This window comes from Bison bison, unplaced genomic scaffold (genome assembly GCF_000754665.1).
Source record: "Bison bison bison isolate TAMUID 2011002044 unplaced genomic scaffold, Bison_UMD1.0 scf7180017864197, whole genome shotgun sequence".
NCBI lineage: Eukaryota > Metazoa > Chordata > Mammalia > Artiodactyla > Bovidae > Bison > Bison bison.
Window position 1 is genome coordinate 2367458 of NW_011494769.1, and position 26293 is coordinate 2393750.

The following is a 26293-nucleotide window of genomic DNA, read 5'->3' on the forward strand; positions in this document are numbered from 1 at the left end:
AATAAGATTTAGCAAATAAATGTATTTTATATTTAATCTATAAGTTAAGAATTTAAGAGATTTGTTTAAAATCAAAACAAAAGCAGTGATCACTATTTTACATCTTTTTAAACCTAGTATCTATGTAGTTATGCCTTAAAAGTTATTCAAATGAAGATACAGTACTTTTAATTGTATAGCCCAGAAATTACCTTAAAGTTATTTTCCTTTGGTTTTCTTCTCATTATTACATTGAAAGTTTCATACACATCTTCTGCTCCATTTTGTATAGTATTGGTCATATCTTGTTGATACTGATTTGGATCCAAAAACACTCTAAAAGTCCTTGATTCTCCTCTAAGACTGGGTCTGGGTTCAGGTCCTAGACATTTTTTTTTAAAGTTTGTTAAATGAAATATATATGTTTCAAATATCAAAGTAAGTTAGCAGTATTCCCTTTCTAGAAATGATGAGTAAACTATTCAGACTTAACTGCAAGCCATTCCTCCAACTAGAATGACTTTCACTCATCCATTTCCAATTCCAAGCTGAAAAGATTTTCTCCGTTCTCTAAATTGTTACTATTTCTTCCCAGAACAATCCTGTGATGTTTATGGTACAATGCCATGAACTGCAGTTATTTGTGTACGCCCTCAACTGGAAGAGGCGCCTTACAAATCAAAGAGCTTTACTTGTGTCAGTTACTCATAGCTCCTTCTGTGTGTGTGTGCTATGTTAGTTGTTCAGTTGTGTCCAACTCGTCTTGCGACCCCATGGACTGTAGCCCATGAGGCTCCTCTTGCAGGCAAGAATACGGGAGTGGGTTGCCATTTCCTTCTCCAGGGGATCTTCCTGACCCAGTGATTGAACCTGGGTTTTCTCCCCTGCAGGCCACCAAGGAAGCCCCAAGGAGATGCTTCTAAATAGGGTTATGCTGGCATCTTGGGTAAGATAAATCCTTTTAGAAGACAGTTCTGCTGAGGTACTTAACATTCCTGGCCCCACCCATCAAACATTAATAGCTGACCATCCCTTCCCTACGCCAGTTATATGACATCATAGATACCACCATGCATTTTAAATCACAGGAGTGTGGTTTCCATTTATGAGCCACTGCTATCATGAATCAGATCAGTGAAACTTAAAAAGGAGAAATTAGGAAGATATATCAGGGAACAACTGTAGGAGGTATTAAGATGTTTTTAAAAGCAATAAAGTATCATAAAAGGAAGAGTTTTAAATATAGGCAATTTCAAAAGAGCCTGTCCAAAATATAATACAGAAGTCCAGAAACCATATTATTTATCTCTAAAATTGGGTGGTAGGTACCCTACACACTTCTATATATATAATCCTTTGTGCTGATTTAGTATATAAAACAACTAAAACATTACCTAGTACACAAAAAGGCAAAGAAATTTTTCATTATGTACACAGTCTTTCAAAAATAAAGATCATCATACCGTCTTCAATGACACGCCCTTTATCATCTAGCATGCCCTGGATTTCACAGCCTCTGACATAAACTAGGCCAACCTGCTCAATAAAAGGTCTTCTTCGGTCAAACTTGGTACCATAAGGTTTTGTGGGACGCACAGTAATTAAAAAGCATACATCATGCTTCCGAAGGCCTAGTAAAACATAAAACACATTTTCACTTATTAGAATGATGCTGTTTTCTGTCTTCCATTGGTAAATTCTCTTCCTTTTATCTTTGGAAAAGATATAAAAAATATTTAAAACATCAGAGATGATCAATGATTATATTTACTTTGTAATACAATTATAGATTTCCTATACCTTTAATACTCAATGTTTAAAGCAATAATTAAATAAAAATTTCTCTTCATATTAAAATAAGGAAATTTATGCCATATATACATTACTGAATAAATTCTCTAGATCATGTTACAACTCCAAAATTAGATGCTTGTCATCTTTCTTATTTTTAACATTCTTAATAAGTAACCAAAAATATGGCTGGCATCTGTATCATATTTAGCAGGTTTCTAACATCAGTTTAAACTATCCATCAGTGTCATTTCAACAATAGCCTAACTGCATTTCACCAGAACAGGTCAACTCTAGAATAATTCATCAAGGCACGAAAACATTGTTTACAGACAGCATCTTGAGGAGATAGCCAAATAGACGTTGCTTCAGTTGGCAAATACTGAAATTTTCATAAGCAAATGTCAAGAAACGGGATACTTGTGCCAAAGTCTGTAGTTTCCCATTCATTAGCTCAAATAGTGGATTAAATAAGATTCCCACCTCTATTAAAAGCAGACATACTGGAAGATGAGGGATTTTTATTTAGACCACACAGCATGTAATGTTATATATCATTTTTTCTCATTCATTTTTGGTTAGTTATTGTATAGTATGAATGCAAATTTGAACATTTTGCTTACTTATAACCTTGGTAACAAGATAAACAACTCAATCAAATCAGTAAATGTGAGTGTGGCTAGTATTAGCACCATTCTGGTGGTTTCAATATGGAATATGGTTCAAGTGTGCTAGAAATAATAACTGACTCATAATAATGATTTGATTGCTTATATCCCAACAAATTCTAGGCAATAAAGCAGGAGAACAATGAAAATGAAGGGGAAATGATCTACTATGTGAGTGGCACTGCCTATATAGCTTCTGATGCACACAACTCATTGAAACCTCCAAGTCTTACAGTCAAAGAATTGGGCCTGAGAAGTAATTTTGTCCCTACCAACGTCACTTTTTGGCATCACAGAGGGATACTGTGGGATGTCTCAGTCCACATTAAAAATACTTGTATTACAATAATCTCAACTCTTTCAACCATTTGCATTTACTCCATCCTGGCTCTGTCTTCTAGATATTTCAGTTTCATTAATTCTGTTTCTATAATTTTAAATGGGGTAATGGAGAAGATAATGACTTGAGCTTCATACTTTCTTGAAGAGACAACGATCTTTTATAGTATTTAGTTTCATTTCCGCAAAACTTTTGTTTTTTACAGGACAATGCTCATTACTGTTAACAGAACTTCTCTCTCATTTTTTATCTTGTTGCTCTATCTGGAACCAATAAAGGGCCTGCATTTTGGCTCTGGCTTCCCAGAAAATACTCTTCTACCCACCATGCCCCTGACTGGGTCCCAACTTCCAGGCCACAGGCGCATACTACCTGAGCTGCACCTCCTGCCAGATCAGCATTAGACTCTCATAGGAGCGTGAACCTCACTATGGTGCATGCTCCTTATGACAATCTAATGCCTGATGATCTGATTCTGCATTATGCTGAGTCATATAATTATTTCACTATATATCAGAGTGTAATAATAATAGAAATAAAGTACACAATAAATGTTGTGCATTTGAATCATCCCAAAACCATTCCCCTACTCCCATTCATGGAAAACTGTCTTCCACGAAACCTGTCTCTGGTGTCAAAAAGACTGGGGACCACTGCCCCAAATAAATCTCTCATCCCACAATACCCTATTGTTTCCTATCTTGCCCATCAAAATTTATCCATTGTATTTCTCATCTGCCAGAGGTCCATTAAAATAAAAAAATAAGATGACTTGATGGGCTTCTGATTAGCTGTCTCCAAAGTAATGGAAGTAAGGAGTTCCCAAGGGGTTTGGGGTAAAGAACCTCTTTCCCCCCTTAACATCATAAAGACAGCTTGTCTATATATCTCTACAAAGGGTCTTTGCTTCCCCCCAAGTTTTATTTCCAGGCATCACTAGAACTTCTGGGGTGGCCAATAAGTTACTTCAGTTCATTACCCACTATGTAAAACAGTATTTACTTAATACCTCCTCAAGCTCTAAGGAGCAGTCAACGTTAAGACCTTCCTCAGCAACTGAATGCCTCTCTCACAATTCAGCAATAACGAAAGTATACATTATTATAGACGTATAATATGCCAGACTGGAACAGTTTTGAGGGATACAGGAGTCGTAAAAACAATCTGTCACAAACGCTACCCACTACGGTGGCCATTTGTTAAACATCTGGCCAGCTTTGTTACTGGATTCCTTCAAAATTATTTAACGAATGTATCATACAGTCCCTGAGGTTATAAACAGCTATATTGAGAGCAGTAATTTCTGAAAACTGATCCGTTAAGGGACCATCCCTTCCTTCTGGCACGCCACAAAGGTAGAAGGAAATAAAGCCCGCCAGCGCCCGTTTCTCCTAACAGGGTAGTAAGAGCTGTCATAGGCAGCTGGGAAGAGAAAAGTGCCAATTTAAATCCATTTACGAGCCATTTCTGACACATTTTAACATGTAAAATGCTCTCCTCTCAGCTCTGCCAACTGCAATTTTAAAAACACTCTGATATACATGCTATTTTATGCTTTTTAGTAAAGTATTAAGGTGTTTAATTATTATTCTGTATGGTCCTTGGTGTTTTTACTAGTAATAATTATAAATCAATTGTCATTTTTTAAGCCAAACTTTTTAAAGATAAAATTTAGTACACTTAAAAGGGCAATATTTAGTATATGTGTTTTTGTTAATGCTGTAAGCAAAAGTCTGTAAAGTAAAAGACAAAAGGTAACCACTTCTTGAAATACAAAATTACCTTCCCACTCATCTTTGATGTGATCTCTGACGTTCAGATTGATGGTAACGTCCGCACGGACTCGGGTTGGCCAGTTCTCACCTATGTTGGGTTTGGCAACTTCAACCACGGTGAATGCCACAATGGGTTGGGCCATTCGTGCCCAACCACCAAACACCACACCGCCATACTCTGATTGCCTAAAGAGCAGGAGCAGACGATTACTCACACAAAACATAACTTTGCTCAACTTTTAGACAAGTTAAACTGGTAACTAAATACACATGTTTAGCTAGTATTTAAGTCCTAACAATAATATGGAAATCTTATTCCTAAACTAAAGAAAAACATATAATTTATATATGTAAGAGCTGAGCCATTTTGTCAAAGAATAAAATTATCCAGCATTCAGTTTTATATTTTTGCCCTTTCTCCCTCTTCAGATAGTTGCTCAGTTGTATCCAACTCTTTGTGAGCCTATGGACTGTAGCCTGCCAGGCTCCTCTGTCCGTGGAATTCTCCAGGCAAGAGTACTGGAATGGGTAGCCATTTCCTTCTCTAAGCGATCTTCCTGATCCAGGGATTAAACCCAGGTCTCCTGCACTGCAGGCAGATTCTTTACCATCTGAGCCATCAGGGAATATTTCTAAAAGTTGTTTCAAAAATGTTTTAGAACAAATTAGACTTAAAAAAACTAAAGATAAGCAAATGATATCTACGCAAATGCTTTCTTTAGGGGACAATATTTAAGATATTGAAAAGATATTGCCATGAACGGGAGTAATCAAGATAGGTCTAATAACGAGAACCACTAACATGCAAATACTCATTATTACTTCTTATACTAGTGCTTTAGCTTTTACATTAAATAGCGTATTTGGGAAATGTGTAATATTAAAAACTGCAGCAACACTCCAATATTGGAAAGTACTACCTAAAATCACATGCTTACCAAGATAAAGAAAATCAATATCCTAAGGCTTTTGTAAATAACAAAAAATTGTAAAACTACATGACATTAAAGAGTGAAACTAATTAAAAATAAAGTTTGCTATTCCAAAGACTTGGTTAGTACTGAAACAGTTTCTAAAAGGCAATGTGTGTGTGTGTGTGTTAGTTGTTCAGTCATGTTCGACTTGGCAATCTCATGGACTCGCCCTCCAGGCTCCTGTCTGTGGAATTCTCTAGGTAAGAATATCGGAGTGGATTGCCATTCCCTTCTCCAGGGGATCTTCCAGACTCAGGAACTGAACCTGGGTCTCCTGCATTTCAAGCAGATTCTTTACCATCTGAGCCACCAAGGAAGCCCCTTAAAAAGGCATTACCTTGAGCATAAAAGCTTCTGTAATAATTTTCTATCACCTTCTCCATTCTTTACAACTTTAATATAGTTGATAGACCATAAAATTCATTCATTGTAAATGTGTAATTCCGTAATTTTCAGTAGATTTATAAAGTTGTTCATTCATCACCACAATCCAATTACAGAATATTTTCATCATGCTTTAAAAGATCCCCCTCATCCACTTTAGTCAATCCTGTTCCTACTCCTAAGCAACCACTAGTCTACTCTCTCCAATTCCTTCCCTCTTTATAAAATCTACCTGCAACACGAGGTGTTAAAAGTATAGATTTCTGACCCTCATAAGCACATCCTCTTATACTGCTCACAGCCTGAAAGTATGATTAGAACTGTGTAATGAGTAACAATGCCTCTACTACTTTTCCTCCTTCAAGACATGAAACAGAAAGAAGACCCACCCTTTTAGATCTCATTATTTTTAACAGTTTTCAATGATGGGCAGAAAAATAAATTTTTCAAAATTTAGAAAAACTTATTATCAGAAGTTATCTCCAAAAAGACATATGTTCTACTCATAGAAAATAATGTAAGCTAAAAAAATTACTTTATTAATAAACCATAAGAACTGTAAGTATTTATTGCTTTATTTGGCATTTAAGTAAAGTATAAGTGCATTCTACTTGATGAACTGCTAGCTATAAAGTCCCTACTTTGCAAAATGATCAAAATTTGGTCCAGAATCTGAACATATAAGTGTAAGGTAACCATAAATTGTAAGGCAGCTTTCTGATCAAGCACTCCCCCGGGGTCCAAACAATGGGCAGTGATTTCAGCAAAGCTGTGGGCAGAGATGATCAGCCAGAGAGTATACAAATCTCACAGTGCTGGCCTGCCCACTGACTCAACTGATTATTAAGTCAAAAATACTTTATGCTGTGTTTTACAATCTCACCCAGAATAACTTTCCACATAATGATTAATTAAAAAATAGAACTGTGTATGAAATAAAATATGGAAATGAAAAAAAAAGGATCATAATCACAGTGTCCATGCAGCTCTCTGTAATTAGTCAGGAGAGAAGCCTGGAAGATACCTGAATCAGTTCACATTTAAAACACATTAAGCTTTTCACAAAGAATGCAGTATAATTATATATATATATGTCTGCATGGGATGACACTCATGTGATGAAAAATTCATTTTATAGAATTCTTTTACTCGTTTTCAGTCATTTGTGACATGTAACTTATTGCCGGTAACAATTTCATACTTCAAATGAAACAGTGAATGAAGGGCATTTACCCAAAGTCAGTCATGCCTGAAAAGCAAAACTAACCATCACAAATCTTATAATGCAGAACTGCCTATAACAGAATGAAAGGCTTTTCCTAGCTAAAGGAGTTCCAGATGTAAGCTAGCAGGTGGAAAGTTGAGTTTGGGCCAGAAAAGTTCCTCAAATAATGGAACCTACTCAACAGGCCCTAAAAGTGAGGGCTGACGATTCCGTCTCTTCAAGGCAACCTATGGAGGGAGGGCCAGGGAAGATTTTCCAACAGTCTGCTCTGTGCAATGTTCAGCTATGCCCCTCATCTCCTGCCAGGTCCTTTAGAGAGGCTGACCGAGACTAGTGGTGACAGCGCAAGAGCAGTTGGGGTAACAGAATACCCCTTTATCATAAGCTTCTTCCAGGACTTAAACTGCCCTGCCTAGGACACGCCTGCTGGCCAGCCCATCCCCTCCCCTCTTTACCCTTTTACTATCGCCTGACTTACTCCCACTCCCACCCCACCTCCCAGAGCAGTGATCTCTCCTCCCTTTCCCTGAGTCTCACTGCCAAGTACCCAGAAACATATTTTCTATTTTAGTATTTTGGATATATCTAATTCACATTAAATAATTTCTCAAAGAATAAATATTTCATATTTTAAAGTGCATCTTCACCAGATGTATTATTTCCAAATACATGTGTGAGGTTTCTGACAGAAGTATGTCAGCCACTGTTTGCATCTCTTTGTTGCAAGTGGAACCAATTTACTAACCATGGCTTCATTCTGCTGACACTATCCTCGATGTCTTGCCTAATTTCATAAGTTGATTCTAAGCGGAAGAGATTGAAGTTCCTTAGGAGGTAATCATGAAGGGTCAAAAACTGCAAATTCAACTTGGGAAGAGCAAGACAACCTGAAAAGGAAAATAACATACATGTTGAATTTTTCTTTTTTTTAACACTATTAAATTAGGTTCTTAACAAATTTGTGGTGCCTTTATAAAGGCACCGCAAATTTGTTAAGAACCTAATTTAATAATATTTAAAATAGAGCATATTTGAAAAGGTCTTATTTTTGTTTCCATACAGAAACTGAAACCAAGTTAATGAATGCCATATATTAAGATTGGGAATAAGGATGAATTTCATTAATATATGTAGTCTGTACATCTATGACTCATATGCAAACAGTACTTCTAAACAGTGTTTAAAGATACTTAAAAGAACTGACACAAGTGGTCTAAAAAATTCTTTCCTTACCACCTAATTTACATTTGGCAAATCTCAAAGGAAATAATGCTACCATAAACACAGCCCATGACCAAATTTACCAAGGAAACTGAATTAGCATATTATATTACACAACTCTATCTTCAGTGATCACCACTGTGTTCTGAACCTTTGCCTTTCTGATAGACTTTAAGGATAAGGCATTGACTTTATGTTATTCCTGGAATTCCTTTCCTTCTCTGACAATATTAATGAATACAATTTTTTCCATTACCCTCATGTAACACTATTTACCTTGGATAATAAATAACCAAGCACTCAGCACTTACATCAAAAGGTCAAAAAAGAACCCCAAAATACATTTACAGTGACATAACTAAAGTTATACTTATAGCATTATTCGGTCTCCTTAAAACACAGCTTTATGGGCACATTTTATACAGCATGATGCACACACACACACACACACACATACCACTATTCATTAGGGAATGCTTAAGTTTAATAAATTCTTAATGCTAAGCATTCAAAACACTGAATAGTTTCTAGCTTCTACAGTTGCACTTGAGGGTACCAGAAAATTACCCTAATGTATGAAGAGTACATCATGAGAAATGCTGGGCTGGATGAAGCACAAGCTGGAATCAAGATTGCTGGGAGACATATCAATAACCTCAGATATGTAGATGACACCACCCTTATGGCAGAAAGCGAAAAAGTACTAAAGAACCTCTTGATGAAAGTGAAAGAGGACAGTCAAAAAGTTGGCTTAAAACTCAACATTCAGAAAACGAAGATCATGGCATCTGGTTCTGTCACTTTATGGCAAATAGCTGGGGAAACAATGGAAACAGTGACAGACTTTATTCTTTTGAGCTCCAAAATCACTCCAGATGGTGACTGCAGCCCCGAAATTAAAAGACGCTTGTTCTTTGGAAAAAAAATTATGACCAACCAAGACAGCATATTAAAATGCAGAGACATTACTTTGCCAATAAAGGTCTGTCTAGTCAAAGCTATGGTTTTTCCAGTAGTCTTTTATGGATGTGAGAGTTGGACTATAAAGAAAGCAGAGCACCAAAGAGTTGATGCTTTTGAACTATGGTGTTGGATAAGACTCTTGAGGGTCCCTTGGACTGCAAGGAGTTCCAACCAGTCCATCCTAAAGGAAATCAGTCCTGAATATTCATTGGAAGGACTGATGCTGAAGCTGAAACTCCAATACTTTGGTCATCTAATGTGAAGAACTGACTCATTTGAAAAGACCCTGATGCTGGGAAAAATTGAAGGCAGGAGAAGGGGACGACAGAGGATGAGATGGTTGGATGGCATCACCGACTCGATGGACATGCATTTGAGTAAACTCTGGGAGATGGCAATGGACAGGGAGGCCTGGAGTGCTGCAGTCCATGGGGTAGCGAAGAGTCGGACTCAACTGAGAGACTGAACTGAACTGACTGAGATAGCAAATAGAAGTATGTTCAGGTAGATATGATGACTTCTACACTAACTTTCATGTTACATCTGAATGCTGTACTTCATTACCATACCTTCCCCAGAATAGTATTCAGTTGGGACAATATTTTCATCCCATATGATCTTCTCAGTTGGATACAAAGGCATCTGGTTCAACTGCTGAATCTGAGAAATTCGACGCTCATGACGAGACACCTAAAAGAAACAAGTTTAGGAAGAAAGTCAGAAACATCTTTCTTTAATCAAAATAACTTATTAAAAAATTCTCCATGAAGTATGGAATGAGACATTTCCTATTTTTCATAAAACTTAACAAGAGATGCTTTTTCCTTTTTCCACGTTCTCCATAAATCAAATACGAAAGAGGTACTGATTGTGATGAACTTTGGAATTTGGCAGATCTGAGTTTAACTCCCAGCACCTCTACTTACGGGCTCTGTGGATGCTGGGCAAGTTACTGCAAACTCCCTGATTTTAATTTCCTTTTCAGTAAAACAGATTAACTCCCCTCTTAGCTTTCCTATAAAAATAAAATGGAATCCTGTAAAATAGTGTCAGAGAGCTCGGCACATGCTGAGACCTTAAAAAAGATAATGCTATAGCACACGGCACTCATTAATGGAAGAACAAAATGGGGGCCCTAAGTCCTAGTTATGGTTTTCATTCTTGTACTAACTGGTTAAACAATCTGGGTAAGTTTAGTAATAACTTGGCTTCAGTAGTCTTTGTAAAATGAGAATGAGAGAGCTGGACTTAATGATCTCTATGTACCCCTCCACTGTTAATATTTTAGAGATCTATCTCAAATATAGAAATAAGTGTGTTACCTAGTTAAGAGATACTAAAATAATATTTGAAAAATGTCACATTCTTTTCAGTAAAGATAGTATTGTTTTAGAAAAGAAGACACTGTACTATCATGTAAAGAATATGCATATTCTAACTTTTTAATCATAATTTGGTTGGCTATTAGTAGAATTCAAAGCCTGTGAAAATCTTTTAATTAAGAGAGGGAGAAAATGAAAGATAATGATATCGCACTATAAATTTTTAAAACTGTTTTCTTTTCACGTAACTATTTACATTTTAAGGATCAAATTTTAGCTGTAAGACCCTAAAAGGCATAGACAGGATCAATTTTATACTCAAACCTATTTTCCATTAGAAAGGTTCCTGGAAAAATCTTCATTTCTTTCTATAGTAAGGATTTATTATTAATCTCCAAAACCTGACTTACCAGAGAAGATTTTACATTGTCAGAAAATAGGACAAGGAATTTTTAGAAAGCACTTCCAGTCAGAGACAATGAAAAGTGATTTGTAAGAAGGCAGGCAAAGAAAGTGACCCAAGACACACAATTCATCCAAGTGAGTATATGGATAAAAAGTAGTTTCCATACTTGGTTAATTTAAAACCCTTCCCAAGAATTTCTCTCCAAATGGCATTAAACACCTGTCACCAGGCTTAAAACACCTGCTACCAATAGTTTCCTGTTACTACCCAAAAACAAGCATATCATCTTCCTCTTTACAGTAAGGAACTGTGTTTTAAACCTTATATTAGCTTGAAATATATCTCAAAACCATTTGCCTATTATTATGTATAAAAAAAAGATATATACAACACACCTCTATGCAGTAGAAAGTTTATATAGGTAATAAAAATATGTTTGAAACATACAAAAGACAACTCATTCTTATAGTAATCAGGAAACAAGAATTAAAATAAAGCTTTTTAAAAAAAAAAAAACAAAAACCATGAGACTCCATTCAGGAGCCACTTTAGGCATTACTGATGCATGAGACTGGCAAAACTGGGAAACTCATAACGTCCAATGCTGAAAAGAGCTTAAGGAGACAGACTCTGACACACTGTTGATGGGAACACACAGCTTCTGAAGGACAGTTAGACTACATCTTTTATCTTTTAAATAAGCACATGCTTCAGTCAAATAATTTCACTTCTAGGCACCTCTCCTAAAGGCCCACATCTGAGCACAAAGGGGCCTATATCAAGACTGCATCATTATTTGTAAGAGTGAACACTGCAAATAGCCTAGATCCTCATGGTAAGGTACAGTTAAATAATCATCCTCTTTAGGAAATATTTCATGGAAGTTTAAAACATAAGGTATATCCATTTCCCTCAATTTTGCTATGAATCTAAAACTGCACTAAAAAAATAAAACTTTACAAAAGGCTTGAGTTAATGCTCAAACTAATACTCATTTCCCAAAATGACTGAGGAAGTGATAATTTTCTCTATTTCTAAACATTCATGAATTCTCTAGTGATAAAGGTATGGTTTAATATTTGAGGTGCTATATTTAAGTAATAATGTTAAAAATAAACAGATAAATGATATGAATACATATATTATCCATGTATGTGTGTTTGTGTAAATGTAAACTGTGATCACTTAAAGGCAGAAGTGCTGTCGGTCATCTCTGTATCCCCAAGGTCTTTAATCCAGTGCTTGACATAGATGTTGCTCATAAATGTCTGCATGGAATGAATCCACACCAGAAATCAGTTTTAAGAGGTAAGAGACTTGAAAAAAGTAATCTAAGAGATGAAAAAGAAATCTGACAAAGTCAAATGCTGATATGATCCAAACCAGGTAAAAGAATCAACCAATTTTTTAGCCCAGAAAAAAAATCTCTACCAACCTACATCTTTAAGAATGATTCAAAAAGGTAGGAAAAACATGCATAATTCAAGGAACACTAATATTTACCAACAATTCTAGAAGAAACCCTTTATCAAAAGTCGTGTCTTCAGCTTTAGGAAGGGTTGGTAACAAGCAGAGGTATGATGCCACCTGGTGGAGGGTATTGGAACTGCAGAATAAAAATATTGAGATCAGAATATTGTCTTATAACTTCACTTTTGAAAAGTAATTTTACAGGCTGCTTGAAAAGTTTTACCTAGAAAATATAATCCTATGACACAGCAACAAATATATGAAATCATATATGAATATTAAACCTCTAATACAGACTTCTCAAAGTCTCCTGCAAACCTCTCATAGTCCCTAGATCTTTTCAGGGAGGTTTCAAGGACATTTTTTCCTATCAATACCAAGACATTATTCGGGCTTTTTCTCACTGTCTTTACATGTATAGTGACAGTGCAAATGTGACGGTGGGTAAAACTGGCGGCCTGGATCAAGGAAGTGGCACCATCCAGTGCTGTAAGAAGTGATCATGGCATTCCTGCTGCCATAGTCATTTTTTTTAAAAAGTGAAAGTGAAGTTGCTCAGTCGTGTCCGACTCTCCGACTCTTTGCGACCCGGTGGACTATAACCCACCAGGCTCCTCCGTCCATGGGATTCTCCAGGCAAGAATACTGGAGTGGGTTGCCATTTCCTTCTCCAGAGGATCTTCCTGACCCAGGGATCAAACCCAGGTCTCCCACATTATGGGCAGATGCTTTAACCTCTGAGCCACCACTCTGGCTTTTTAAAAAAGTCAATTTTAAAAATGTCCATGATGAAACAGCAAAGATTTATTAATGTTATTAAATGTGGACTTGAGTATCTGTTTTTTAGAAATTCTGTGCAACAGAACAGGAAGTACATACTTTGTACACGCTTTTTACTTGAAAGAATGACTGACAACTATGGTTATTCAGATCTGAATAAGGGCAAAAAATCTGACTTCCCTGGTGGCTCAGATGGTAAAGCGTCTGTCTACAATGCGGGAGGCCTGGGTTCGATCCCTGGGTCGGGAAGATTCCCTGGAGAAAGAAATGGCAACCCACTCCAGTACTCTTGCCTAGAAAATCCCATGGATGGAGGAGCCTGCTGCAGGCTACTGTCCATGGGGTCGCAAAGAGTCGGACACGACTGAGCGACTTCACTTTCACTTTCTTTCACTTTCAGAAAATCTGAACAATAATAAACCTGTCACTTCAATGAAAATAACAGTTTTGACAACTATGAATAAAGCTACTATATAAGTCTCTGGACAGATTTTTCTGTAAATCTAAGTTTCCATTTCTCTTGGGTATGTCTGAGAACACTAGATCACACAGTAAGTGCATGCTAAACTGTGTAAGCAACTATCAAATTTTTCCCAAAGTGGCACGACCACTTTGAATTCTCGTCAGCAATATATAAGAACTGCAATTGTTCCACATCTTTGTTAAGACTCAGTACCTTGTTGCTTTTATAAACGATTCTAATAGGTCTGTAATGGTATCTCATTTTGGTTTAAGTTTGCTTTTCCCTAATAACTAATAATGCCAAATGATACTAGTATCTTTCTATAGACTCACTGAAATCTACATATCTTCTTTGGTGAAGTACCTGCTCAAATCTACAGCCATTAAGTTGTCTTCTTGTTACTAAGACATCTGGATACTAGTCCATTATCAGATATGAATTTAGCCAGTATTTTCTCCCAGTATGGGGCTTCTCTTTTCATCCTCTTAACAATGTCTTTCAAATGGAAATTTCAAATTTTGACCAAGTCCAGTTATCAATCTTTTCCCTTTATGGACTGTGCTTTGGTATCTATGGAAAACTTTGTACAAAGCACAATGACAAAGATTTTCTCCTATACTTCTTGTTAAGTTTTAATTGTGATATTTAAGTCTATGATTTATTTTGAGTTAATCTGTGTATATGATATGAGGAATTGGTCAAGTTTCATAGTTTGCATATGGATGTCCAATTGTTCTGGCACCACTGCTGAAATTAGCCTTTTCCCATTGAGTTGACTTGTCACCTGAGTCAAAAACCAATTAATCATATATTTGTGGTCTGTTTCACTCGACTCTGTTTCAGTGATCCACGTCTACCTTGTTTTCAATACCACAATGTCTTGATTACTGTGAATTTATAGTAAGTTTTGAAGTTAGGTAGTAGAAATCCTCTAACTTTGTTTTTTTAAAAATGGTTTTGACTATCTTAGTTCCTTTGCCTTTCCATATTCGTTTTAGAGAAAGCTTGGCAATTTCTATAAAATTTCCTGCTGAGATTTTGACTGGAACACACTTATATCTATAGATGAATTTGGGTAGAATTCGTATCTTAGCTGAGTCCTCATTACAAGACCAAAAAAGTTCTACATGCATGAAGATGAATGCTATCTACACTTGAAGTGATCAATTTCATAATAAATATAAATATTAAATCATTACATTATATATATGAAACTAATATAATGTTTTATGTCAATTACTCCTCAAAAAAAAAAAAAATTAGGGCTCAGAAATCAGACAACCAACTACTTGGGTTCAAACCCGATGACCTAGGAAAACTGTATAAGTTATAAAAAATATAAACAAGAAAGATATGACAAAGAAAAAAAAATTTTTTAAGACAAAAATATAAATTTTACAAAAAAGAGAGATGTATAATTATATTTAAGTGACCCAAAGATAAGAAAAGCTAGAGAGAAGCTAGTTTTAACTGTCAATAAATGGTAGTGCAACAAATAATATCACCTAAAGCAGTGCAAAAATAACTAAAACCAAATAAAGAAAATTAAAATCCAGTCGTCCTTTCATACTGCCTTACCTAAGAGGTCCAAAAAACTTGACCAAGGATTCCCGAGTATCTACTTCTGCCACATTTGAGAGAGCAAAATCATAGAGTTCAGGGAAATGTGCAAAAGCAGCTCTCTAGAAAAGAACAGGAAAAAAAAAATTAATGCCTACATATAACAACTTACTGCACAACAGAAAAAATATTTTAAAAAAATATTAATGCACTTCTCTTTCCTATATGCTTCTCAAATGTGACCTCTGCCTTGTTCAAAAGCACTAAATACAATGGGAAAAGAAAACAGAATTGTTCCAGCAAGAGTGTAAAACCAGAGTCAATGTTCAGTTTTTGATTTCTAAAGTCACATTTTGAATATACATGATAAGACCCAGGAAGGCCAGCTTCACTGACAGGAAACGACAAAAAACAGAACAAAACACTTCATTATTAAGAACTGGCTTAAAAAAATAAATAAAATAAAGAACTGGCTTAACAAAACTAAAAGGAAGTCTCAAGGGCAACTCCCACTGAAGAGGTATCTGAGGGAGGGGCCTACAGCTTAGTGTGCATGCACCCTGCTTGACTTTGGAACTCAGGAAAGAGAGGCCCTCCCAGGGTAACACTTCCAATCAACATGGGGTAAGCTGCAAGAAAACAGAAAGAGCAGCATTATGCTGATTTGATTAAGTGTGTGAGAGGTAACATCTCTAGTCCTCCTTAATGCCAAGGTAAAAGTTCCACAAGTTTTTAAGTCCCCTGTAGAGGATTGCACAAAAGCTTGCCAAGGTTATGGATAACGGCCTGCCATGAGATTACCATAGACAATGGCAAAATGACCCTGCACCAAGCCTGCAAGTGAGTTCCCCAAGCTAGAAGATGAAGCAGTCAGCTCCCAGGAGGACTCCGGCACCATCAAGATCAAGTACTGGGACCCTGTCAGTAGGCTGACAAACAGCCTCCAAGAGACCAATCATTGAGCCTTGCCGGTGCCAAGAGAACAGCACACACCACACCAGCCATGGTCACTTCTAGGGCAGAGGCAGAGGAACAGAAACACTAGTCCTCTGAGAAAAGCAGGAAAAGATATCTGAGTTGGGACTGTGTGCAGGAAGAGCAATGACCTTGAGAGACAGTGGACCTGATGGTGAAAGATAATCTGAACTTAAGTTTGGCTGTGTCTGTACAGGTTCCCTGCCCTCCTCCCTGCAAAAGACTCTTTAAAAGGTTAGGATCTCAATTACTTTAAATTGAGAAATAAAAATCTCTTTCTGCCACCAGAGGAAATGGAGTTCAAGAGCAAAATGAGCTCAGTAATAAAAACAAAGGTACTTTTAGGGCATATCTGAGCTGCATTGGTAAATTTCAGTACCATTACATGCCTTTATCTTTAAAATGTATGAAGTATGCACATCTACTTTGTCAAGTTGAAATACTCTTTCATAAAATAAAGTTGATATTTAAATGTACCAAGTTTGCCCAATAACTAATATTTTTTGACTGTCAAATATCAATATACTGATTCTCAAGACTGAGGACTATAAAAGAAAACTTTCTTTTTCATAAATCCATCAGAATTAGCAATATTTTAAAAATTCAAGATGAGCATACTATTAAATAAGTACCTTTCCTATTTGCACTATAAAGCTAAAAAGCTAAGTCACTTCAGTCGTGTCCGATTCTGTGTGACCCCACAGACTGCAGCCCACCAGGCTCCTCTGTCCCTGGGATTCTCCAGGCAAGAACACTGGAGTGGGTTGCCATTTCCTTCTCCAGTGCATGAAAGTGAAAAGTGAAAGTGAAGTCGCTCAGTCGTGTCTGACTCTTCGAGACCCCATGGATTGCAGCCAACCAGGCTCCTCCGTCCATGGGGTTTTCCAGGCAAGAGTACTGGAGTGGGGTGCCATTGCCTTCTCCATTTGTACTATATAAAACCTAAATTATTTATGACACAACTTCATGGAACAGATGCAAAGGCTATAATGCATTTCACTTACCTGGAGAGAAGTGATTCTATCATAGTGAATAGTTGTCATCTCATTCTCTGTCAGAGCGTTTCCAGTCTGGTCGTTAATCTCAAAACCAGTATAGAACTTAAGCATGTCCAAGAGCTGAAAGGAGACACTTAAATTAACAAACTGTGCAAACATGAGAGCAAGAAGGCCGAAACAGACACTATTAAAAATAATAAATAAGTCCACATACGTTCTTAGAGGTACCAAAAAGCTTTGGAATGTAAACACTACAGCAAACATTTCAGAACGTGTACAAATGTTTTATTTAGGTGAGAATAAAGTACACACAGTGAATAAATTGTTAAGTCTATCTCATATACTTGGTCTACGTCTACAGGGAAGAACTTAAAACTGCAATCCCAATACTAAAGAAACATTAAGGAACTAATCAAAGGAAGTCAATCATTTTAATGGAAAAAAAAAACCTCTCTACATCACTGTAAATATATAGACCCATACAATTAGCAGGAACTCCTGAGGGTTTATGCCACTCAGAATTTTCTGATGAGAATTTTGCAATTCACAATTAGTGATACTCTTCTCTATATTGAAAAAAAATAGCAAGGTAGGAGGAAAAGCTAAGTTATTCGTTCCTCTCTTCAGTCTCCATGGCCATCAAGCCCTTTCTTTGGCTTAGTTCCTGCGACTGCTGAAGGCCTCCTTTCCCCCTGTGATGGCAGCATCAACAGAATTTGGGGCTGCATCTGCCCCCCATTTTTATTCTTCTTAATTCTAACCTACAGCAAATCAGATATTAGGATTTTTTTAAATCAAAGTTTTATCGGAGTATGGTTGATTTACAATGTTGTGTTAGTTTTGGCTATCCAGCAAAGTGAATCAGTTATACATGCACATACATTCACTCTTTTTAGATTCTTTTCCCAAATAGGTCATAACTGAGTACCAAGTAGAGTGTTCTGTGCTGTATAGTAAGTTCTTATTAGTTATACCCAGTAGTGTGTATATGGCAGTCCCATCTCCCAATTTATTCCCCCTCCCCAATATTAGGATTACTTAATGTATTTTAATACATGCAACCAATCACTGGGTAAAATTTAGTATGAGAATAGGAAAAGAAGGAATGCTCACAGACACCAGATAAGAGTTTTTAGGAGAGTATGTAAATATATACAAAAATTTTATCTCCAGCTGTGACCACACCAAAGGCAAGTGTTAGAAGTTTGTTAGAAGACTTTTCTTCTGGATGACATTATAGGAAATGGGAAACCCTACTACTCTGTCTTCCTACACAAAGCAGTAAACCAAATGCACTTGCCTTTCAACCCAAGGTAGCAGATGAAGCATATGCACACTTCCACTTTACCAACCGCCCCGTCACCATCACCTCATGGAAAGAGAGCCATGACATTAGGCTCTTTGCTAATATTTAATGACATTAAATCACTTCGCTTGAAATTAATGCTTATCATCTATTTATAGTCCACAGTAGTCACTGACACAGAATCAAAATATATGAGCATGTGGAACTATATCATGCATAATTTAGCCCAATGATAACATCACATATTAACAAAAGTTTTATTTGAATTAACGATCCCCCTCAAACTTAATAATGCTTAATTGTTTTACTGTTTAATTAATAAAATGAGAATTTGGAAGAGAAAAAAAGATGATGATATAACATTAGTAGAGGTCACCTACACGAGAAGGCTTCCACTTTGTATATTAAGACTTGGTTTCACTTTAAAATGACTAATTTGGAATTTACATCATTCAACTAAATATTTAGCAAAAATTTACTTTGTGCCATGCCCTGCTACTCCCGGTTGCATGGCAAAGGAAGAAAAAAATCAACTTAGAAATGAAAACAGTAAGTATATTCAGATACACCAATGATTACCTGGGAAAAAAGATGGCCATCCTCTTCTCTACGAACAAGATTGGAAAGGTAACAGTGAACCAAAACGTGGGAGTCATCCAGGATGGTATTAAACCAGCGTCTTGTGGGGAGTAGGGCCTAGACAAAATAATCACCAGAGCAGTAAGTCTGCATGCTCTCCCAGCAGGAGGTGAAGTCCACTGACACTCAGTGCAGGAGTGTTAATCACATACAGAGTACCCTCAGCCCCTCAAAAGACACTGCACAAGGCAAAGGGTCTAGTCCATGCTGCAAATGAACTCAGTGGTCATGTTACTAAACAAAGTACAGCACTGGAAAAAAATCTCAGATTCTATCTTGGCCAGTAGTTTTGAAACAAAATCCTATGTGAAATCCCAATATATACTGTGTGTAGATTTCGAAATGGGGGAAAGGGAGTGAAAATCCCTAGCTGGAGATTCCTTTCTCAGTGTCTCCTTCCCACATTGTCCTGTGATAGTCAGCAAGATAATACTGAGAAATTATGACAAACATAGTTCAGAAACCACCAATCTGGTCAAATACCCTCATGTTAAAGGGGAGGTTATTGAGATCCTCAGAGATTGTAATTTCTAGCAGAACTTGAATCTGAATGAAGATCTCATGAATGACAGCTAGTCCAGTACTCTAATCCTCATGTCTAGAAACCACCCTAGCTCTCCCAATAAGAAATGAAGAAAAAGGATTTTCTTTCAACTTCCTGCATTAAAAAGGGAGAGGAAATGAAAGGAAATGAATCCAGTTTTACACGAGCTCTGCATCTGAACTTTGCATCAAAATCTTGCACCTAGTAGCATGAAATTTTTATTTTAAGAATCTTAATTTTAAAAATTGACAATAGCAAGCAGCTATATCTTTCTTCATCAACAATAGCAGGCACAGTTAGAAAAGTAAGATGATTTAAAAGATGGCCATAAACCTATGACTTCAGCTTTTTAAAACTCTATGAAAGGGTAATTAACTGTGACAGAAAATAACTTGCCCTTGCTGGACTCACGTTGATTTACTAAATGAGGTTTTTAATACAAACACAGCCCTTTGACAGTCATCTGAAACTTCAAGAGTCAATCACTTTAGACTTTCTTCTCTATAAGACACTTGAAATAGGTACAAAGAAACTAAGGCCAGTTTGAGGTGATAAATATTTCATAAATAGTCATGGGTTTAATCTTACATATATAATCATTAGCTTCCTTAATGATTATGTAACGGAAAAATCACTGCACACTTTTTACCTCTAGATCAATCATAAGTTCAATAAATCTTTCACAGTAATGAACTTTGTCCATAGTGACAGGATCTAAACATAAGAGAGAAAACATGTTAAAACTTTCTTACTTAGGTCATTCTATGGTACTATATCTTAAAACTGGCAGTTATTTAGTTATTTAAACAAGGTTATTCATCTCATTCATCAGAAGTGGACTATGATTCAGAGTACAGACCTCACATATTTTCAGAAAGGGCAAGCCTTACCCTTACATTAAGCTCTATAAGTAGGAGAAAATGAAAAACATAGCTTGCATCAGAGACACATTTTAAAAATCAGACCTGCAAACATATTTCTAAAGTGTTTATTTTTAAGAACATTTTCATTTTTAAAATAAGTACAACTTTATGACATGATATACTTTCAGAGTACAAATCTCTTTTTTTTCTAATGTCAGGAAATGTTCTGTTATTTTACCATCTGAAACCATCCTGCCAAGATTGTTTCAATTGAAAAGGAGAAAAACTTAGGGTCCCTAGTCTAAGGACTCCCAGCAGTGAATAACCCAGTGCTAGACCTACAGAAGGTGTCCTACAAATGCTTTATTTGAATTTATTTAAATCTACTTATTTATTTGTTGTACATAGGCAAATAGAAGGCTTTATGAGAAGGAAGAATATGGATACTTTTGTAAGTAACATATGCCCGTAATTCAAACCCTAAAATAACATAATTATAGAATTTCACAGCTAGAAAAGATCTCAGACAACATCTTACTCGCTCTTCATCTTATAGGTGAGAAACTAAGGACCAGAGGAAAACGACTTGATTTTTGGCTGGTTAGAAGTGGAATCCAGTTTTCTGAGACACAGCCTAGGTCATACAGTTGCTAAAACTAAAGAATTTAAATGAGTGACTTTTAAATTAAATCCATTCAAACTGGTCCTCTGTTGTATCTTCTGTTCTTATTACTGGCAAAGGAAAATAATTTTGTCCAAAATTTAAAAATGAGCAAAATCTGTATTCCATATTTTTATTTATAGCTTGAGAAAATTACTGGAAATGGCCTATTTAAAATTAGAACATGATGCTTGGCACTCAATTTCTGAGTTCTGGTGGATAAAGCTGCATATTTTTATACTAATTGGCCCTACGAGGCATGCTGTTCAGAGCTGAAGCCCTGTTATTCCAATTTTGGACACCAATAAATTCTTATCACTTGCTTTTTATGTGTACTGTGTTCTTTCCTTCTTTTGATAGCAGCCCTGACATTTCAAATCATCCTACACAGATTTCCTTTATAACAACTGATGTGGACAGTTGTTTGCAATAACCTTGCAAAATGGAACTACACACAATCTTTTAAAAATTAGTTTTCTGTTTTCTAACTATATAATCCATCTGGTTTTATGCTCTTTCTAAACTGGCACACTATTTTCATCTCTGTTGCTTCCTTTGCCAGCAAGTTAATAAATTTTGATTAAAGCTCAAGATCAATCTAAGAAATTTTGTTTTCTGACAATATATTATGATGATGGCAACATTTAGTGCTTTGTGAGTCATTAAAATTTCTGCAGGCCCTATATTGTTATATTTACTTGACTTTCAAACCTTTCTAGATGCCATCAGTCTTTTGAGGGTGCGAGGTGGTGGGGTGCTGCCACAGTGCATGGCTTGTAGGGTCTTGGTTCCCTGACCAGAGGCTGAACCTGAGCCCAAGGTAGTGCAAGTGCCAAGACCCACCTGCACTGTGGACCAAGGGATTCCCAACCTGACACTAACTGTTATACATCACTGCTTCTCATTATTATCATTTGGTCAAGGAAACCCAATCTAAGTCCTCTTTCCAGGTTCATGGTGCTTAACTGAAAGATTTAAATATATAAAAATTAGGTGACAGATTATAAGCATATGACAATTTTTTCTTTATACTAATACTGGTAGTAATAATATACCCCAAATCTGGTACCATAAATTGGCATCTGTAGCATTATTATCTATTCCTCACTGAATTACAGGTGTGACTTCCAGCTGTAAACTACTACTTGGGGAAAGTCAACATTTATAAGTACACATTGTTGTATTTTAGTTTAAACAAAGCTACAATCTCTGATTCATATGTATGGTATAATCTCTGGTGCATATAAATGTGGTACACCTTTTGAATGTTCTTAGATTATATTTCAGTTAGAAAATAAAATATTAACAACCAATGATATATCATACATAGCATACACATACTTTTATTAAGTAAACAATACCCTATTTGCACTCACTAGATGCTTATGTTAATCTTGCCAACCCAGCAAAATGTAGTTAGATCCTCTTGGTACATCGAGCTCATACTCATATACACAGATATATGTATCTATATACAGTGGATAATCGTAATGTATTTTGAAGTTTATACTCCACACAGTATATACTTCTATTTGTTTCATAATAAATGGGGACCACGATGGAGGAAAATATTTCCCATTTCATCTTGTAGCTTATATCTCAAAATAATCCTCCTTTTCCACTCCTAAACATTATTTGATACGGCTTGAAAACATTATTCAGTACCAAACTATAAATGCCACGTGGATAGGGTCTGTGACTTTCTTATTCACCACGTCCTAGAAACCTTGTTCAAAACCTGTGTGTTATAAGGAAGCTCCAAAAATAATTGCTAAATAAATGAACATTTCAATAACCATGCTGGTGCCCTTAACTGATATGAATTTCTAAGGCAGTCACAATACTCAGACTGGTAGCATACTTGAAAAGGGAAGGACATAACTCCTTGTCAATATAATTTAAAATCATTTGGAGAGCAGTTTTTAGACTAAATATAAATACCAGATGGGCATCTGAATGGTAACTTCACAAATGAGCTGAGAAAAGGAAGATAGTTACCAGAAAGTGGGACTGATTTCAGCACAGAGATAAACTTCTGGATGAGTTGTGAAAGAAATCTTCTTTCTTGATAGGCTCTAAAATCAGAGAGATAACAAACAGGGAGCAAATTATTTTTGAGAAATAATTATTTCAAAAGTAAAACTTAAATGCTGAACAGCCTTTCTTACACTGCTCAAATTGTTTCATTTCTCTCTGAAATCAGGACCATAACTTAAACAGCTTCTTCCTTGAGAGAAATACAGCATTACATGAAGAAAACAGGAGCCTCATTACTGGCCTAATAACCAGTGAAGAAAGTATCTCTGTCTTATAAAAGTTTTCACTTGTGATTTAAAGGTCAGGCCTAGAAAGGAGTTTTCAAAATTTCATTTATAGTCTGCCTTCAACATTAAAAATCTAATACTTAAGTATGTAGTTGAAATGAGCAATTTCATACTTGAATATGCTTAAATTATTAAATAGAGTATTATAATGTATAAAAATTAACTGTTAGTTTAAAAAACAACTTTTTACTCATTACTAATTTAAGATGCATCATGTACCAACTATTCAAAAACCAGTCATCACATATTGGACAGCTACAAATGATTATGCCAGCCCTGCTGGAAATAACAAGGAGGGAAATGGCTAAAATATACTTAAAATGACGACAAGTCATAAAATATAATCAGTAACACAAGCCAACATTAATTAGTAAAACTGCCCAACATTAACTGAGCACCTACTGTGCTAGGATCTGAGCTGTGCTAAGGACATCATACAAGATAGTCTAATGCTGACAGCAGTCCTACGAAACAGGTACAATACTGTCCTGACTGCACACTGCAGCTCAAAGAGGCGCAGTACCTTGCCCAAACTTACACAGCAGGTGGGTATGAAAACTACAGAAGTCTGATCATAGAACTTACACTCTAAACAACTATACACAGTCTAACCATTACAAAAAGAGCTGATGTTTCAATGAAAAACACTGTGTGTTTTAGTTCGGAAGAAAGCACTGCAGGCTTAGTACTTGGTCTGGAAGACTGCTTAAAAGGTTAGCCTCAATTAAGTGAAGCAGAGGGGCAAAGGTGGTTAGGAAAGGAATATTTAAGAAATGATGAACAGTCTATTGATTTGGAATTAAATCATACTGAGGTAATGGGAAGAGAGGGTTTAAATTTTTAAAAAGTAGTCAAATAATGCAAAGATATCATGTAAGTAGCCCCACTAAGAGGTTACTGATTAGAAAGATATCATGGAAGAGATGAGACTGGAGGCTGAAGTTAAAGAAAGGATATTCCTATTCTGACCCTATTCTCTTGTCCTTACACTTCTCATTTCCTTACTCCCAAACTCGTTTCTCTGACATCCAGCTTTTTTCAGTTTCTCTCGTTTTCAGTGATCACCAGCACAACTCCACGCTTCACTTTTGTCCTCAACCCTCTTTTCACAGTTTATATACCTCATTAGATAATCTTACTCATACCTATGACTTCAGCTGCTATCTATGGGTGAACAGAGTATTATCCTTAAGTGGACAAAAAGTAAGAGTCAGAAGAAGTTATTGTAGGCTCAAGAAGTGAGTCCCAAGCATATATACATAAGCAGAGGGAGGAAAAAAATGAGTGGAAAGAACACTTGAAGAAAGAAAAAAGGATCATTGCTAGAAGAGTCACGGAATAAACAAAGCAAGAGCACAGGTAGACCAGTTAGCTTCAAAGAGAGAGCAGAACAAACCTCTTGGAGCAGGGGTCCTCAACCCTGTGAGGAACTGGGCTGCACAGCAAGTGAAGCTTTATCTGTATTTACAGCCACTCCCCATCACTTGCCTGAGCTGTCTCCTGTCAGATCAGCAGCAGCATTAGATTCTCATGGAAGCACAGACCTTGTGATCTAGGTTGTATATTCCTTATGAGAATCATCCCTGAAACCATTCCCACTCCTTGCCCCGGTCTATGGAAAAACTGTCTTCCATGAACCGGTCCCTGATGCTAAAAAGGTTGAGGACTGCTGTCTTAAGAGTATACAGATTCTTCTCTTCCTTCCTACTAACAGAACTTGACATAAATGCTTGCTACCAGACTTTTATCCAATTGATAATCATTACTATTAAAACAACCTGCAACCGTCATCTGCTTCCTTACTCGTTATATACTTCATTTATCTTTCTCCTTAGCATGAACCACTGGATAATATACCATAAAATCCATCTGTTATTAGCTGCTTTCCCCAACTAGAACGTAAACTCCACAAGAGCAGGAATTACTTTCTATTGTGTTCTATGCCATTTCGCCTACACCTACAGTAGTACCCAATAAAATAATAAACACTTAAATTTATTGAATGAATGAAGCATACAAAGTGTAGTGCGTAAGTCATTGTTAAGAGTGGGGGAATAGGAAAAAGAAAGAAACTTGGACTGACAGCCTAAAGACTGTGGAGAAAATTGAGACCCATCCATGATGAACAAACTATGATGGACAACAGGCAAAGGGAAGACCACTGATAACACTTGCGACGGGGGCAGAGATAAGGGAAAGGAGAAATGAGGATGTGTGGCATCTCCACTGAAACTGTGTAAAAAATATTTCTATGACGGTCTAAGCAAAAGCACTTCTTACTCATTTAATTGGTTCAGCACTACGTAAAGGGAAGAACAAAACAAGTCAGCAGCATCTAAGACTCACAACGCAGTATAACAAACCAACATGGAACAAAGCTCTGGCAACATACTGTTCTCTTGCTTCTGGATCCATCTTTTCATCATTCTTTTTAATCAAGTTCCAGAATTTTCTTAGCTTAGGTGTCTTTTTTAATTCTAATTCCAATCGTGCCTGAAAGAATGATGTGGCATTAAATCAGCCATAACCCCAATGTAAGAATATAATATAGAGCAATGGGATAAAACCAGATAGAAACGTGACAAAAGCTGGAACCTAAGAAACTAATACCCATATTTTAAAAAACTAGTTCAATTCCAATATCTGTCAATAGAAAAAAAAA

General features: G+C 36.3%; 1 protein-coding gene across 1 annotated transcript in view; it reads right to left on the reverse strand.

The window, feature by feature from the left end:
* Positions 1-26293, reverse strand: part of AQR (aquarius intron-binding spliceosomal factor) — an 84551-nt gene that overhangs the window by 39150 nt on the left and 19108 nt on the right. Inside the window, exons 8-19 of the mRNA XM_010844186.1 lie at positions 26024-26124; positions 23306-23382; positions 20433-20497; positions 19180-19296; positions 17301-17414; positions 15340-15443; positions 12552-12654; positions 9890-10010; positions 7882-8023; positions 4561-4739; positions 1443-1610; positions 192-361 (exon numbers count right to left, since the gene is read on the reverse strand). Of these exons, the coding sequence (XP_010842488.1) occupies positions 192-361; positions 1443-1610; positions 4561-4739; positions 7882-8023; positions 9890-10010; positions 12552-12654; positions 15340-15443; positions 17301-17414; positions 19180-19296; positions 20433-20497; positions 23306-23382; positions 26024-26124 (1461 nt within the window). The remainder of the gene's footprint in view (positions 1-191; positions 362-1442; positions 1611-4560; positions 4740-7881; positions 8024-9889; positions 10011-12551; positions 12655-15339; positions 15444-17300; positions 17415-19179; positions 19297-20432; positions 20498-23305; positions 23383-26023; positions 26125-26293) is intronic.